This window comes from Somniosus microcephalus, chromosome 19, assembly GCF_052327205.1.
Source record: "Somniosus microcephalus isolate GS21.2 chromosome 19, FLI_Smic_1.0, whole genome shotgun sequence".
Lineage (NCBI taxonomy): Eukaryota > Metazoa > Chordata > Chondrichthyes > Squaliformes > Somniosidae > Somniosus > Somniosus microcephalus.
This window is the reverse complement of record NC_141005.1, coordinates 55,080,717-55,096,593: the sequence shown is the minus strand read 5'-3', so window position 1 is coordinate 55,096,593 and position 15,877 is coordinate 55,080,717. Positions and strand designations below refer to the sequence as shown.

Below are 15,877 nucleotides of genomic sequence, written 5' to 3'. Positions count from 1 at the left end.
AGAGTCTCATGTCCACCACTGATTTTAAATAATTGAAAATTACTTAAAAAAAACTATACAGAACCATTTACTAGTTTCATTGGTGTATACTGGTCAGTTTCTTCGGAAATTCAGTATTTTTAATATTTGAAAACTTAAAAAAAGTTAGTGGCTTTGCGCCTAAGAAAAAGAGCTTAATTTAAAGAGCCTCCTTGAAGGCCACAAACAGGTGCAATTAGCGGAAGCACGGAATGGTGATCAATTCGATCTGTGCCGGCTTCCAGCATGATGTTTTTTAAAACAGCACAAAAGATCGTGGAAACCTGATTTGCACTGAACGTAATTTGCGCTTGGAATTCTGTGATCTTTGGCGCTGGTTTGGCCAATTTCGGGCGAATTGCACAGGAATTACCGGCATAACCTAGCGGAAACTCTACCCCAATGTACCTGTGATATCCGAGTGGTAAGGTCAGAAACTGAGAGAAGCGAGATATTAGGAACAAAACCCAACTGTTTATTTACACGGTGTTGCAGAGAGACATCGCTCTTACCAGCTGGAAGCCAGACACATAATTCTTACTGCACGAGCCAAGATGGAGGATGAACCTCTGAGTCATACCCATAATATAATGCCACATTACCGTGTTAACTGGTGTACCAGGACATTGAATACATGACCCATTACCTTAAATACTGGTGAATGTGAACCCTTAATATTTGGCTCCATCTGGTGGATAACTTAAACATTACATCCCAGATTACTATAGTACCTTAATTGTATTAGGAATGTGTCTTATCCAGGGCAATCCCTTTGTTACCACTCATCAAATTGTCATTTCATTGTCTTTTTGATTTTTTTAATCCAAACCAACAAATGTTCAACAGAAATGTGCAGGATTTGCCACAGGACATCACAGTGCAGGGAACCACTGGTCCTAGTCCAGACTCTCGAGGTAACTTGCAGCCTTGGCAACATTTACTTCAAACCGCACTGTTGCCACCACCTACTTTGGGAAGAATGTCCAGCAGCCAGCTCATTGATTTTTTTTATATATGTGAAAAGTATTCAGATTTTTTTTTTACCTATTTCTTTTGTGCTTCTTGGAGCTTTTCTTTTTCTTCTTTCTCACTGGGGCTGGACTGTAGGAAGGGGACCTGGAATAATACAGCAGAGATAGGTGCCATTAACAGGAGGAACATGACGGTTCAAACTCATTAAAAAACAAACAAATCATGCCCATTTCAACAACAACAACTTGTATTAACATAGCACCTTTAACATGGAGTATTTTAAGGCAAAAAAGTTGACACCGATCCACATAAGGATAAATTAGGGCAGGTGACCAAAAGCTTGGTCAAAGAGGTAGGTTTTAAGGAGCGTCTTAAAGGAGGAAAGAGAGGTAGCGAGGCGGCGAGGTTTAGGCAGGGAATTCCAGAGCTTAGGGCCTGGGCAACAGAAGGCACGGCCACCAATGGTTGAGCAATTATAATCGGGGATGCTCAAGAGGGCAGAATTAGAGGGGCGCAGATATCTGGGGTGTGTGGGGCTGGAGGAGATTACAGAGATAGGGAGGGCGAGGCCATAGGGGCATTTGAAAACAAGGATGAGAATTTTGAAATTGAGGCGCTGAAAACTCCCTTCCACTGCACACAATTAAATTTCAACAATGTGTTAATCCATCTGACGGGGGTGGGGGAGGGGAACCAAATTAAGCACATTCCTGAATGAAATTCTCTTACGCTGTATGCTACTAAATCTCAATGAGCTATCAATCTATCTGGCTGAGGAAACCACAAATTAAGCACATTCCAAATTCCCTTTATCCTGACACACTTGTTAACTTGCAGTCTTCACCTGACTTTAACAGGCATGAGTTAGAAGGTATGTGCTATATCTGAAAGCATGACTGATACAAGACACTTTGCCTTGATGAGAACAAGTCCTGCTGGTTCGGAGGTTAAGAAGGATTCTTCAGCCGAAGTATATCACCCTCTATTTTTAGTCATACTCTTCCAGGATCTCAAAACTATGGAAATCCTTACTCCATCAGTCTACCTTTCCTCCTACAAGCTACAGGCTTTGAAAATTCAAGCTGGGTGTTATCTAGCCATTAGCTCTTGTTCTGCACTCTTTTCAATCTTGCACCTTGGTCCTGCATCTTTGTCTCTTAAATAAAAAAGTGATTGCTAAAATCCATTAGATCTGTCCATTTCTTTTGCTATACCCTCTTGACACTTAAGGGTACTTTTATTAATAGACCACCCTCCCTCCAAACTATCTGCTGCTGGAGTCAGAATTGTCTAGCTTGTATTCGGCACTGCCTAGGAAATGGGGGAAAGCTACAGGTGTGGGAATGCAAAACTGTAGTCTGCTCAGCCTTTTCACACGCAAAATGTCTGGTCTGGATTATTAAACTTTCAATGATAGGTCTTGATTAGACAAAATACTGTTAATAGAATTGCAGTATTAGTGGTTCTGCCACAGCTAATGGCAAATGAAGGTGTATGTGCTCTTCAAATACGATTGAGACAATGCTGGGAAATAAACTCCTTCTATAGCAATGGCAATCATACGAGTTTCACTAAGGAAGACTGCAGCTTCTAATGGATGGAATCACATGAAAAGAAAGGCGAGAGAGGAGAGTCAGGCCCATCAATCCGGGCTCATCCATTGAACAGCACTACCTCTTCACCCATCTCCGAACCACTCTATCACCTGGGAGAGGTGAAACGAGCGGCAGCCAATTCAGAACAAACTCTGCAAAATTCCTCTCCGACTCCCTGAGGCAGTCAAGCAAAGTCCCAGGAGACTCAATTCCTCATGTCACATCAAAACCACAACAACTAGCAACACATTTTAAGCATGCCCAAGAGTTTGACGTCAAAATCTCGTCACTCTGTTAAGAAGCTTAGGGAGCGATTTCCCCAGATACTTTAGGTGCTAAAAAAATCTCTGAGGTGGCCAAGATGGGGGTCTCAAACTGAAATGCCAGCTTAGCCCGCATTTAGCGCAAGATGCCATCTTGGTAAAGGAGTTGAAGCTTGCGCTAGGAACGGCCACCCGGAGGATTGTTAAGGGGCTGATTGCCAGTTAAATTGCCTGCTAGTGCTCATTAGCAGGCTGCATGCCATTGTGGTGGTGAGCACGTGAACTAATGCCCTCTCCTAATAGCAACCAGCTGATTTTTTAAAAATTTGTTTATGGGATGTGGGTGTTGCTGGCAAGGTCAGCATTTATTGCACATCCCTAGATTGGGAGTAAACAAGTAATTACAGAGGATTTCGAGTGCTACTTAAAGGTGGACCACCTTTTACTATTCACTTGCTGCTGGAGGTTTGAAGAGGACTTTTGAAACACATCTTCTGAACACACACTTTTGATTGCACAGTGTCCTGTTTCATTCACAACTCCTCAGATAATGGGCCAGTAATTCCTGTCCCAACGCATGAGTACGGACGGGGTACTCACGAGTGGGCCCGGAGGAATTGCCGGTTTTCAGCATGCACAGCGCATGCGGGGAAAACCGGCATTTCCTCTCCTCTGACCCAAGGGGTTAAGAGGCGGAATGCGTGCGAGGTTTCAGGTAGCGCGTGTGCGCTGAACTTCCCTTTTTTTGAAGAGTTGCCCGTGGGGAAAAGACTCCGGTTTTTAAGCGTGGAAAAAGCAGCCGTAAGTACTTACTTTTAACAGGTAAGTGGTCTATTAAGTAAAATTAGAAAATTTTTCCACAGGTTCATTATTTTTGAAGACTTTACAGTAAGGTAAGTGTATTTTTAGCCCCGATTTTTTATATAATAATTTTTTTCAAAATTTAAAATTATTGTTTAAAATAGTTTTTTACAGTTATTTATAGTTCATTTAAGTAGTGCGATGTTTTTTTAAATTTTCTTTCAAGTTTAAGTAGTGTTTTGGGGCCAGGAGTTTTCATGAGTTTGACAGTTCTTACTATCAAACTCATGAATGAACTTTTGCAACCTCTCATTGGTTGCCCAGTGCTCACGTGATCCCAGCCGGCTCATCGCACTAAGTACGCCGCTGGGTCACGCACGCACAGCGCGGCAGGACCTGAAGCAGGCCAGTGAGAGGAAATGCAATGCGGGCCAGGATTGAAATGTCAGCGCGCCGGGTAAGTGCACATCGGGGGCTTGCACGCGCGGCAAGCCCCCGAACCTAATTTCTGGGCCAATGAAGCAGTTCGTGCCCGCATGCAACAAGACCAGGATGTCATTTAGTCTTGGGCTGATAAGTGGCAGATAACATTCGCATCACACAAGTGTCAGGCCATAACTATCTCCAACAAGAGGGAGTCTAACCACCGCCCCTTGACATTTAATGGCATTACCATCGCCAAAGCCCCCACCATCAATTTCCTGGGGGGTCACCAATGACCAGAAACTTAACTGGACCAGCCACATAAATACTGTGGCTACAAGAGCAAGTCAGAGGTATTCTGCAACAAGTGACTCACCTCCTAACTCCCCAAATCTTTTCCACCATCTACAAGGCACAAGTCAGGAGTGTGATGGAATATTCTCCACTTGTCTGGATGAGTGCAGCTCCAACAACACGCAAGATGTTGGACAAAGCAACCCACTTGATTGGCACCCCATCCACACCTTAAACATCACTCTCTCCACCACCGGCGCATCATGACTGCAGTGTGTACCATCTACAGGATGCACTGCAGCAACTCGCCAAGGCTTCTTTGACAGCACCTCCCAAACCCGCGACTTCTACCACCTAGAAGGGCAAGGGCAGCAGGCACATGGGAACACTATCACCTTCAAATTTCCCTCCAAGTCACAAACCATCCTGACTTGGAAATATATCGCTGTTCCTAAATCCTGGAACTCCCTACCTAACAGCTTCTCAAGGGCAATTAGAGATGGGCAATTAATGCTGGCCTTGCCAGCGACGCCCACATCCCATGAACTAATAAAAAAAAGACACATTGGGAGACATTCTGGGGCACTTTATCAAGACTTCACCAACACTCCATCACCATTTATTCCGGAAATTCTCTGACGACTCCAAAGATGTGCGGGTTAGGTTGATTTGGCTATGATAAATTGACCCTTAGTGTTAGGGGATTAAATACGTGGGGTTACGGGGATAGGGTGGGATATGTGTCGGTGCAGGCTCGATGGGCCGAAATGGCCTCTATCTGCACTGTGGGGATTCTGTGATTCTGTGACTTCACCTAAAAAGAGTATGTGCTGTGCTACGGTACATTATTGGACACCTTTTCGAGTCACCAGGAGAAAGGAGTGCTTGGTCATCAGCATCTTGCTAGGAGGCTCCCTTTTTCTGCAGGAGGAAGGGAAGAAGAAAAGATGCCAGGCAGGGCAGCACTAGCTGCTTCAGGAGAGAGGGACAGGAGGGCAAGGCGGCATCCTTCCCCCCTGCAGGTACAGGACATCCATCCTCCTTTGGACCTCCTCCTCGAGTGCCGTGTCCGAGAACCTGTGCGTCCCCTTACTCGGTCCCTGAGCCATCCAGAAACCTGCCGCTGTGTGTCAGCCAGCGCACTCGACACTTTCTGTGGAAGTGGGTGCGAGGAGTCCACTTATATTGCTACACTAAAATTGCATCTAATCAGCGCTTGAGTGCTAAACTTGCACGTGTCTGGTTTGGCGCCTCCAGGCAAGTTCAAATTATGGTAATCAGAATTTAGGACCAAAATTGCGTGCTAAATCCAGACTTTCAAACAGTCGTGTCTTATTAGCACTGCACCCATTTAGTGCCTGTTTTCACCCTTTCACCAAAATAACCCTCTAACTGTTAAGGGTAGGCCTTCTATCACTGTTCTTTTGCCCAAAATATACTACAGGTAGACTATCCTTTATCCGAAAACCTCGGGACCAGCCGTGTTTCGGTTTTCGGAAAATTTCGGATTTTGGAAGGTGGGTCGGCGGGGGTCCGCGGGGGGGGGGTCCGCGGGGGTCCGCGGGGGGGTCGGCAGGGGTCCGCGGGGGGGTCGGCGGGGGTCGGGGTCGGCAGGGGTCCGCGGGGGGGGGTCGGCGGGGGTCCGCGGGGATCGGGGTCGGTGGGGGTCCGTGGGGGGGGTCGGCGTCGGCGGGGGTCCGCGGGGGGGGGTCCGCGGGGGGGTCGGCGGGGGTCGGGGTCGGCGGGGGTCCGCGGGGGGGTCGGCGGGGGTTGGGGTCGGTGGGGGTCCGCGGGGGGGTCCGCAGTCCTGGCTTGCCTGTCGCTGCTAGCCTGGAATGCAATGAAGTTCCGCATTTCCACCAACAGGTCGTCGTGCTCGGTCGGAACAGGGGCCGGCACCGCCGCGGGCTCAGAGCTCTCGTTGCTTTCGAGCCTTTGGAAGAGAGTCAGGTGGTTCCGTGGGGGGGTCGGCAGGGGGTCGTGCGCACGACTTACGCTGACCCTCTCCTCAGCGTAAGTCGGCGGGGGTCGGGGTCTGCAGGGGTCCGCGGGGGTCGGGGTTGGCGGGGGTCCGCGGGGGGGGGTCCGCGGGGGTCGGGGTTGGCGGGGGGGTCGGCGGGGGTCTGCGGGGGGGGGTCCGCGGGGGGTCGTGCGCCACTCTGGTCATGTCGTGCGCACGACTTACGCTGAATGAAAAAACCTTCGGTTTTTAGAGGGTTTCGGTTTTCGGAAGTTCGGATAAAGGGTAGTCTACCTGTACTTCACATGTCTCTGCATTGAACTGTATTTACCACCTGTCTGCCCACTCCACTAACCTGTCTGTATCCACTTGTTGTCTCCTGCATTCTTCCACACAGGTTGCAATTTCCAAGCAGCATCATCAGTAAAGTTCAATGTCATTCCTCTTTTGCCTATGTCCAAATCACTTATATGAAAGGAAGACAAAGGAGGTGCCATAAAAATATCCCCGGGGCACACTACTAATCCAAAAACTACACATTTACCTCTATTCTCTGCTCTCTGTCGCTGAGACATCTCTCCGCATAGCTGCATTCCCGTTAATACTGTATGCCTTAATTTTCAAACTCTTCTAAAAATCCATGTCCTGTAGCATCCACCACATTCCTTTTATCTACACACTCTGATTTTATCAAACAATTCAATCAGATTAGTCAAATACAACATGCCCTTTACAAATCTGTACTAGATGTACGAGGTATAGACATTATATAAAATATTGGATATAGACAGTGTGCGATGTACTGGTATATATAATGGCCCTGAAATTCTGCACAGAGTTCTCCCATCTCCACTGTAACACTAACTTGTACAGGGTACAGACAGTGTGATGTACAGGGTATAGACAGTGTGATGTACAGGGTATAGACAGTGTGATGTACAGGGTATAAATAGTGTGATGTACAGGGTACAGATATTGTGATGTACAGGGTACAGTCAGTGTGATGTACAGGGTACAGACAGTGTGATGTACAGGGTACAGACAGTGTGATGTACAGGGTACAGACAGTGTGATGTACAGGGTACAGACAGTGAGAAGTACAGGGTATAGACAGTGAGATGTACAGGGTACAGTCAGTGTGATGTACAGGGTACAGATAGTGTGATGTACAGGGTATAAATAGTGTGATGTACAGGGTATAAATAGCGTGATGTACAGGGTACAGACAGTGAGAAGTACAAGGTATAGACAGTGAGATGTACAGGGTACAGTCAGTGTGATGTACAGAGTACAGATAGTGTGATGTACAGGGTACAGATAGTGTGATGTACAGGGTACAGTCAGTGTGATGTACAGGGTACAGACAGTGTGATGTACAGGGTACAGACAGTGTGATGTACAGGGTACAGATAGTGTGATGTACAGGGTACAGACAGTGTGATGTACAGGGTACAGTCAGTGTGATGTACAGGGTACAGACAGTGTGATGTACAGGGTACAGACAGTGTGATGTACAGGGCACAGTCAGTGTGATGTACAGGGTACAGTCAGTGTGATGTACAGGGTACAGTCAGTGTGATGTACAGGGCACAGTCAGTGTGATGTACAGGGTACAGTCAGTGTGATGTACAGGGTATAGACAGTGTGATGTACAGGGTACAGACAGTGTGATGTACAGGGCACAGTCAGTGTGATGTACAGGGTACAGTCAGTGTGATGTACAGGGTACAGTCAGTGTGATGTACAGGGTACAGTCAGTGTGATGTACAGGGTACAGATAGTGTGATGTACAGTCAGTGTGATGTACAGGGTACAGTCAGTGTGATGTACAGGGCACAGTGTGATGTACAGGGTACAGACAGTGTGATGTACAGGGTACAGTCAGTGTGATGTACAGGGTACAGTCAGTGTGATGTACAGGGTACAGTCAGTGTGATGTACAGGGTACAGTCAGTGTGATGTACAGGGTACAGACAGTGTGATGTACAGGGTACAGACAGTGTGATGTACAGGGTACAGATAGTGTGATGTACAGGGTACAGACAGTGTGATGTACAGGGCACAGTCAGTGTGATGTACAGGTTACAGATAGTGTGATGTACAGGGTACAGACAGTGTGATGTACAGGGTACAGACAGTGTGATGTACAGGGTATAGACAATGTGATGTACAGGGTATAGACAATGTGATGTACAGGGTATGGGCAATGTGATGTACAGGTACAGGCAGTGTATGGTATAGATGGGCTGCAGGAAGACAGTGGTGTGCATGGTGTCTTTCCTCAGTATAGTCCATCCTGCTACATTGTATATCATGTATAGAGACAGCATCGACTGTACAGAGAATCTTAACGTTTACCGAGGTAGCTTGTTACAGAAAGCAGCACATATCTGAAATAAAAACACACACCGTCTTCGCTTGTGATCCGACTTCTTCTTCTTCTTCTTCCTTTTTGATGGAGGTGGCGGAGAGTGAGCTGAATCACAAGATCTGCTAAAAAAAAATGAAAGAGAAATCAGCAAGGAATAACCCTGCAGTTTACTGATATTTTAAGAATCACTTTGACGCTGTTCCTTAAATAGAGACACAGACAGATAGAACATAATATGGCTGGGTTTTCCTTTGGGAATAAGCAGAAGGACCACAAGGTTTTTTTTTCCCACAGTAATATACATTTCAATGCTCCTAAGCTCAGGCGTAGCAACACATTTGAAGTAATGCAATCTCTCCAGCCACTCGAATCTCCTTTTGTGCGAAAATGAAACACATTGCGAGCCCTGTGAGGTGCTTGCTCTGTGCCCAATGAACATTAATGAGCTGCGGTGTTTAGAAAGCTTTAGACAGTCAACATAAAATATTAGGTGATAAACAAGTAGAAGATGGAAAGACGACCGGAGGCTCCGGCATGCTCAGAGATGCGCTCCTCACTTTTTCAAATTTAGCTGATCAGAAAAAAATGGAGTCTGGATAATCCAGGGGTATTGACTCCACCTGGCTGCACCCTGGCTCATAAAGATAATCCCTGCAGGAGAAGTATTACAAATTGTAAGTGGACCCCTGGAAGGTGCGAAAAATGGGCGATGGCAAATCAGCATCCCATTTGACACCGCGCCCCGATTTTAATTTCCAAAAGAAAATCAGGCGGTTTATAAAATGGGCTGGTGATTCGCTATCGCCCGTTTTGCTCTACCGCCCAAGGCCAATATCACGACCCATTAACTCCTGTTAAGGGTCGGCTTTTGGTGGCCAAGCAAAGGTAAGTGAATAAAAGTTGGCCAATTAGAAGCTGAGGGCCACCCAGGAGGAAAAGATTCCATGTTCTTGGAGGCCTCCCCTGAAGCACCAATTTGCTCTGCTCGGGTGCACCGGATGCACGAGGGGGAGGACCTTTAATTAACATAAAATCTGTGGCTTTAATGAGCCTCCATCATGCAGTCACGTGCAGTGTATACCGGGAGCAGAGTAGGCCTCAGGCTTCCACTCCTGTCAGGACGGTCCTCCAGCGCCCGAATTGCTGCGGCACTTCAGCTGCTTTACACCGCATTATCAGTTCTATTATACTTCTAATTCTTGAAGCAATTGAAAACAGGAATTTAGATGATACTGTAATTTGTGAAGGACAAAAAAAATGATATGTGCAAAACAGGCTATGTTTTTTGTAATGTTTCTCCAGCAGTTTCTCCCCTCCCATCCACTGCTGAATAGAATAACTCCTTGCTGGAGATCAGTCCCACAGGCACAGGCCACCCTTTGGTTTGTTGCCCAAATGGTCATTATTCATGTGTGAGCCTTGGTAGTTAGTGTTGGTAGGCTGTAGGTTGTGAGGGGCATCACAGCTGAGCTCAATCCTGTCCTCACCCGCAGCCCACACGCATGCACTTTCAGCAGAGGTTACTGGTTAGTGATCGGGAGCGGGAACCCTAGTGTCAATTGTAGCACCCCCTAACTGCTGCTCTAGCTTGAGATGAGCTAACTGTATGCATCAGGGATAGGCTACATCATTTTTAGCCAAAATGATTGATTGTGACTGCTAACAAGTGGCACTTGGCTGGTGTTTCCGTCACCTCCTCCAGCCCTACAACCCTCCAAGAATTCTGTGTTCCTCCAGTTCTGGCATCTGGTACATCCCCATTTCCCTCGCCCACCATTGCCAGCCGTGCCTTCAGCCATTTAGCTCTAAATTCTGAAATTCCCTTCCTAAACCTCTCCTGTTTTAAGACGCTCCTTAAGACCTAGTAAGTAAAGCTTGGAAACTCATTTATTTTGGCTTAAAACATGACCTATTTTGACATATCTCATTCTTAAATTGGGATTTCTGACCATTCTGCCATGTGAGGATCAGGGTACCATTGGAACAAAGGGGGGATAGATACGTTAATGAACTCTCCCGGAAGTTAATGAGCCAGCCATCAAAACTGTTATCCTCAATGGTTTGGGACAATAGGTGGATTGTTATCATAATCCGAATATCTCCAGTAAGAATTCACACAAGATGCTGAGATTGGCTGAATTCATCTATACACAGCTTGAGGTTGTCTGGTTGGGACCCATGTCCAGCAGAGAGGGCTAGCTCGTTTGATTGGTAGCCCTATTAGTCATCCCCAGAAAGGGAGTCAGAGGTCAAACTGCTGACATCCTGTCCAGCTAGGGACAAGAAACACACAATCTGAGGATTCCAGAAGATCTGATGAGAGAGACAGACAAATCTTTTTCCTTAAGATAGAGCTGGTCAGATTCCGAGAAAGGGCTGACCAGAAAAAGTGAATATTTAGTCTGATACAGACCGTGTGGTACGGTTTGCTAGTTTGCCTGTTATGAGGAGGTTTACTAAAATTAATTCAAGGTGAGGTGAAATTTACCATAAATATTTCTCTGTATGTTCAGTTAACCCAGCTCTACCTTACCACTACCTCTCTCAACCCCTCCACTGTCTCTGATTTGTCACACTGCTTGTTCGACATCCAGTACCGAATGAGTAGAAATTTCTTCCAGTTAAATATTGGAAAGACCAAAGCCATTGTCTTTGGTCCCCGTTACCAACTCCATTCCCTAGCCACCAACTCCATCCCTCCCCCTTGGCAACTGTCTGAGGCTGAACCAAACCATTTGCAGCCTTGGTGTCCTATTTGACCCCAAGCTGAGTTTCCGACCACAAATCCGCTCCATCACCAAGACCACCTACCTCCACCTCTGTAATATTGCCCGACTCTACCCCTGCCTCAGCTTATCTGCTGCTGAAACCCTAATCAATGCCTTTGTTACCTCTAGACTTGATTATTGCAATCAATGCCCTGCTAGCTGGCCTCCCATCTTCCACCCAGCATAAATCTGAGCTCATACAAAATTCTGCTGCCCGTATCCTAACTCGCTCCAAGTCCCGTTCACCCATGACCCCTGGGCTCACTGATCATTTCCTGCTTTTTTCCAGTTCTGACGAAAGGTCATCGACCTGAAACGTTAACTCTGTTTCTCTCTTCACAGATGCTGCCTGACCTGCTGAGTATCTCCAGCATTTTATGTTTTTATTTCAGATTTCCAGCATCTGCAGTATTTTCTTTTTGTCTCGCTGATCTACAATGCCGCAACTTTAAAATTCTCAACCTTGTTTTCAAATCACTCCATGGCCTCACCTCTCCCTATGTCTGTAACCTCCTCCAGCCCGAATTCTCTGAGATCTTTGCACTTCTCCAATTCTGGCCTCTTGTGTATCCCCGATTTTAATCGCTCCACAATTGGCGGCCGTGCCTTCAGCTGTCAAGGCCCTAAGCTCTGGAATTCCCTCCCTAAACCTCTCCGCCTCTCTAACTCACTCTCCTCTTTTAGGGTGCTCCTTAAAACCTACCTCTATGACCAAGCTTTTAGTCAGCTGTCCTAATATCTCCTTATGTGACTTGGTGTCATTTTTTTTAATAACGCTCCTGTGAAGCTGTTTGGGATGTTTTACTATGTTAAAGGTGTTATATAAATGTCAGTTGTTAACAATTATAAAATAAATGAATTTGTTCTTTTACATTTGGCCTCTTCTTACTAAAGGGTGAATTCATCCACCTTTCAGAAGACAAGGGAAACACAACTGGAAGCATGTGTGAGAGGATAGTATCCAGCTCATTTAACTTAGGGTTTTATTGATATGGCCCCAGTTCAGGCTATTGTATAATGGGATATTGGGCAGTGAAGGTAAACTCCTGATTATAAGGGACATGGGATCTGTTTAGGGGAGAAACTGAGAGATTATCTAGAGTAGGCTTGTAATGCTCACTCTGTTTGATTGGATAAATCTCACTACGGACATGTTCCCAGTGTTGACATCTGTGCCTATAAGATGATTCAGATTGGTGCAGATGCTAGTCAAAGATTTCCACTGAGAATTAAATTGAGAATTGTCAAATATTTGAATTGACAATTACTTTAGTCAAATGTTTCAGCCATAAATTATTTTTCTGCTTTTTTTTAAAACAAAAAACAACTTGAATTAATATTTAGAAAATGAAATACAAGCACACTAATGTATATCAATTACAGTCGAACTGTGTTCTCTTTATAGGACATTCTTCGTGAGACTACAGATAACAATCTGCATCGCAGAAGAGAATGAGTTGTGGAACCAACTGCTCTCGGTAAGGCAGCAGCGAACAGTGGAAACTGGACGTGTCCCTGTGGACTATTCTTCACCATCCGGCAGCTCAGAGTGCTATACTCTATTATGATAATTTTGTTTTATAAATTTAAATTTGCCAATAATCATAATGTTCTGCTGTCAGGACCCATCTGTTCCACCAGATCCTGCAACTAAAAGGTCTGCTCCATTCGAACTCACAAAGTGACTTGCTATTCCGAAGCTGTTCCTCAACAGTGAAAACATCCCAGAAATTCGGGTCCCAACACGTGAGTACGGACGGAGTACTCACGCGTGGACCCGATGGAAGTGCCGGAATCTTGCATGCACTACGCATGCGCGGGAAACTGGCACTTCCGATCCTCTGAACCAAGGGGTTCCGAGGTCGAGCGCGTGCGCGCGGGAGTCTGCGCGTGCGTGTTGAACTTCCTTTTTTTTTACAGGTTTTAACGTGCGGGTAAGTCTGTACATTTTAGAAATGTAAAAAGCAGCCGTAGGGACTTCATTTTCAAAGGTAAGTGGTCAATTATTTAAAATTAAAACATTTTTTCCACAGGTTTTTTACTTTTAAATACTTTAAAGCAAGAAGTTTATTTTTAGCCCCGTTTTTTTTTTAAATAATTTTTTTTTTTATTTAAATTTTTGTTTAAAATAGTTATTTAATGTCGTTTATAGTTTATTTACAAAGTGTGATTTAAAAAAAAAAATTATTTGAAGGTAAAGTACAGTTTTACAGCCTCAGCATTTATACGTTTTGACAGGTCTATCTGTCAAGACTTATGAATGGAGCATTCCCTGCTCCGATTGGCTGCCTGTTGCTCACGTGATCCCAGGGGACGCATCGCACTAACTACGCCCCTGGGACACGCCAGCATAGCGCGCCGGCCTCTGGGACAGGCCTCGGAGAGGAATTCCACGCAGGCCAAGAGGTCAACTGCCGGCGCGCTAGGTAAGTGTAGGTCGGGGGCTTGCACCCGCGGGAAGCCCCCGACCATTTCAGTGTTATCAGAATAGAGCGTGGCTGCAATCGCACTTACAGCAATTCACCTGAAAAATACGTTTAGGTGATAATGACCCAGCAAACAAAAGCTTTATTGTGAAACTCATCATTTATAGCAAGTGATACTGCCTCGATAAGGTAGCAAATGGTTTAAATTAAGGATTAAAGTAAATAATTGTAAACAAACAGTACGGTCAACAGCTGAATTGTATGGAAATAGAAAATGAGACTTGTCAATATAATTAGAAGCTGATAAAGATTTCCTTCTAGGCATATTTATAGTTTATATCTGCTAATATCAACAACAGCAATTTCCAGACTAATATCTCAAGAGTCCCACAAAAAGTCCCTTTCTGAATTAAGGAGTGTAGTGTATGTAACCTGTACCACCTTAAGAGGATACCTTAAGGTGATGGACTACTTTTTGATGGCTCCTGTACATTGTAGTACCGGTGGTGACCACACCGGTATATAAACCCTGTGGAGCAAAGTGTATTCCAGTTCAGCCCTGACCCTCAATTACTAAAGACCTATTTAATTATTTCTGTAGTCTGTGTCCAGTTATTCAGCATAACTACATTTGGAAACACAGACTCAACAGTGGCGACGAGTCTGATCTTACCTAGCGGCAGTTGCATCAAAGGAAGCTTCGCCTCTGAAACGGGCGTCGATCAAGGACATCCACCCTCAACATCCTGCTGGGCACTGCATAGCACGGGAGGCCATCGGGAACCCGGGTTGGTTTCTGGCCACGAAGTCAAACATCAGTGAACATCCCTTCGACGACAGCGGCGGGTAAGCCCGATCGAGCGGCACGGGGGGGAAGTCGGCCGAGTTGTCAGTAAGAGAAGGGGAGGGAAACGACGAAAAGGGCGGAGAACACGCCCGCAGCCGGTGTCAGGGGCCGGACTGCAATCGGGGCAGAGACGCGCAGCAGCCAGAAAAGCGTTTATGTCCACAAGGACCGCGGGAGCGGCGGGGAACAAGAGCAGCAGCGTAGGGGAAAATAAAGGACCGCTGGGAGGCGAGAACGGCAACAGCGCGGTAATCGCCATTTTGAGTTGGCGGGGGAAGAAGACAAGTGCGGGAAAAGCCGCCAAGCGCGGGAAAAGCCGCCAAGCGTGGGAAGCCGCCAAGCGCGGAAAGCCGCCATTTTGAAAAAATAATAATAATCATATCCGAAGGAAAGGAAACTCAACAAGGATGCCAAAAACGGGTAACATCACTGCTTTTGATAGCGATGTGGAAGATTGGGCCACTTATGTGGAACGCGTTGAAGTTTACTGTACAACGAATGAGGTACCGGAGGATAAGAAAGCACTAACCCTATTAAACTCGATGGGTGCGAAGACGTACGGGTTATTAAGGAACCTTGTAACACCAGATAAACCGGTAGGAAAGAGTTTCGCGGATATTGTTACTATCCTGCAAGAGCATTTAAACCCCACGCCGCTGCTGATAGCGGAACGATTTAAATTCTACAAAAGAATTCAACTTAAAGAGGAAAGCAACGCTGAATTCTTAATCGAACTGCGCAAGTTATCAAAGTACTGTCAGTTCGGTACAGGACTAGCAGACGCACCGAGAGATAAGTTTGTGTGTGGGCTCCTAAGGGAAGGAACCCAGAAGCGACTGCTAGAGGAAAAGGATCTTACGCTGGACAAAGCTTTCAGCATTGCAGCATCGCATGAGGCAGCAGCACGAGGCGCTGCAGAGATACAGCAAAGGCCATTGGAATTCAGCACCAATGAAATGGCATTGGGCGCAGTAAAGTGCTATCATTGCGGAAGGACAACGCATGACCAGAACCAGTGCTGGTTCAAAGATAAAGAATGCAGGCAATGTGGCAAACTTGGTCACATAGCGAGAGTATGCCGGTCAGGAAAGAAGACCAGCAGCAAAAAGTCGCCGCAGGAGAAGTACAAAAAAGTACAC

General features: G+C 46.0%; 1 protein-coding gene and 1 long non-coding RNA gene across 12 annotated transcripts in view; one reads left to right on the top strand and one right to left on the bottom strand.

The window, feature by feature from the left end:
* srrm4 (serine/arginine repetitive matrix 4) overlaps positions 1-15,877 on the bottom strand; it is a 361,375-nt gene that overhangs the window by 48,767 nt on the left and 296,731 nt on the right. For 2 of the 3 annotated variants that reach the window (XM_085961798.1, XM_085961800.1), the window contains exons 3-4: positions 8,736-8,819; positions 1,063-1,134 (exon numbers count right to left, since the gene is read on the bottom strand). In XM_085961798.1, the coding sequence (XP_085817924.1) occupies positions 1,063-1,134; positions 8,736-8,819 (156 nt within the window). The remainder of the gene's footprint in view (positions 1-1,062; positions 1,135-8,735; positions 8,820-15,877) is intronic. The other variant, XM_085961799.1, reaches the window with a different exon arrangement.
* Positions 1-15,877, top strand: part of LOC147104445 (uncharacterized) — a 185,212-nt gene that overhangs the window by 64,256 nt on the left and 105,079 nt on the right. For 8 of the 9 annotated variants that reach the window (XR_015072343.1, XR_015072336.1, XR_015072341.1 and 5 more), the window contains one exon: positions 12,871-12,943. This is a non-coding gene — a long non-coding RNA (uncharacterized LOC147104445). Of the gene's footprint in view, positions 1-12,870; positions 12,944-13,385; positions 13,457-15,877 lie in introns of all 9 variants that reach the window. The other variant, XR_015072340.1, reaches the window with a different exon arrangement.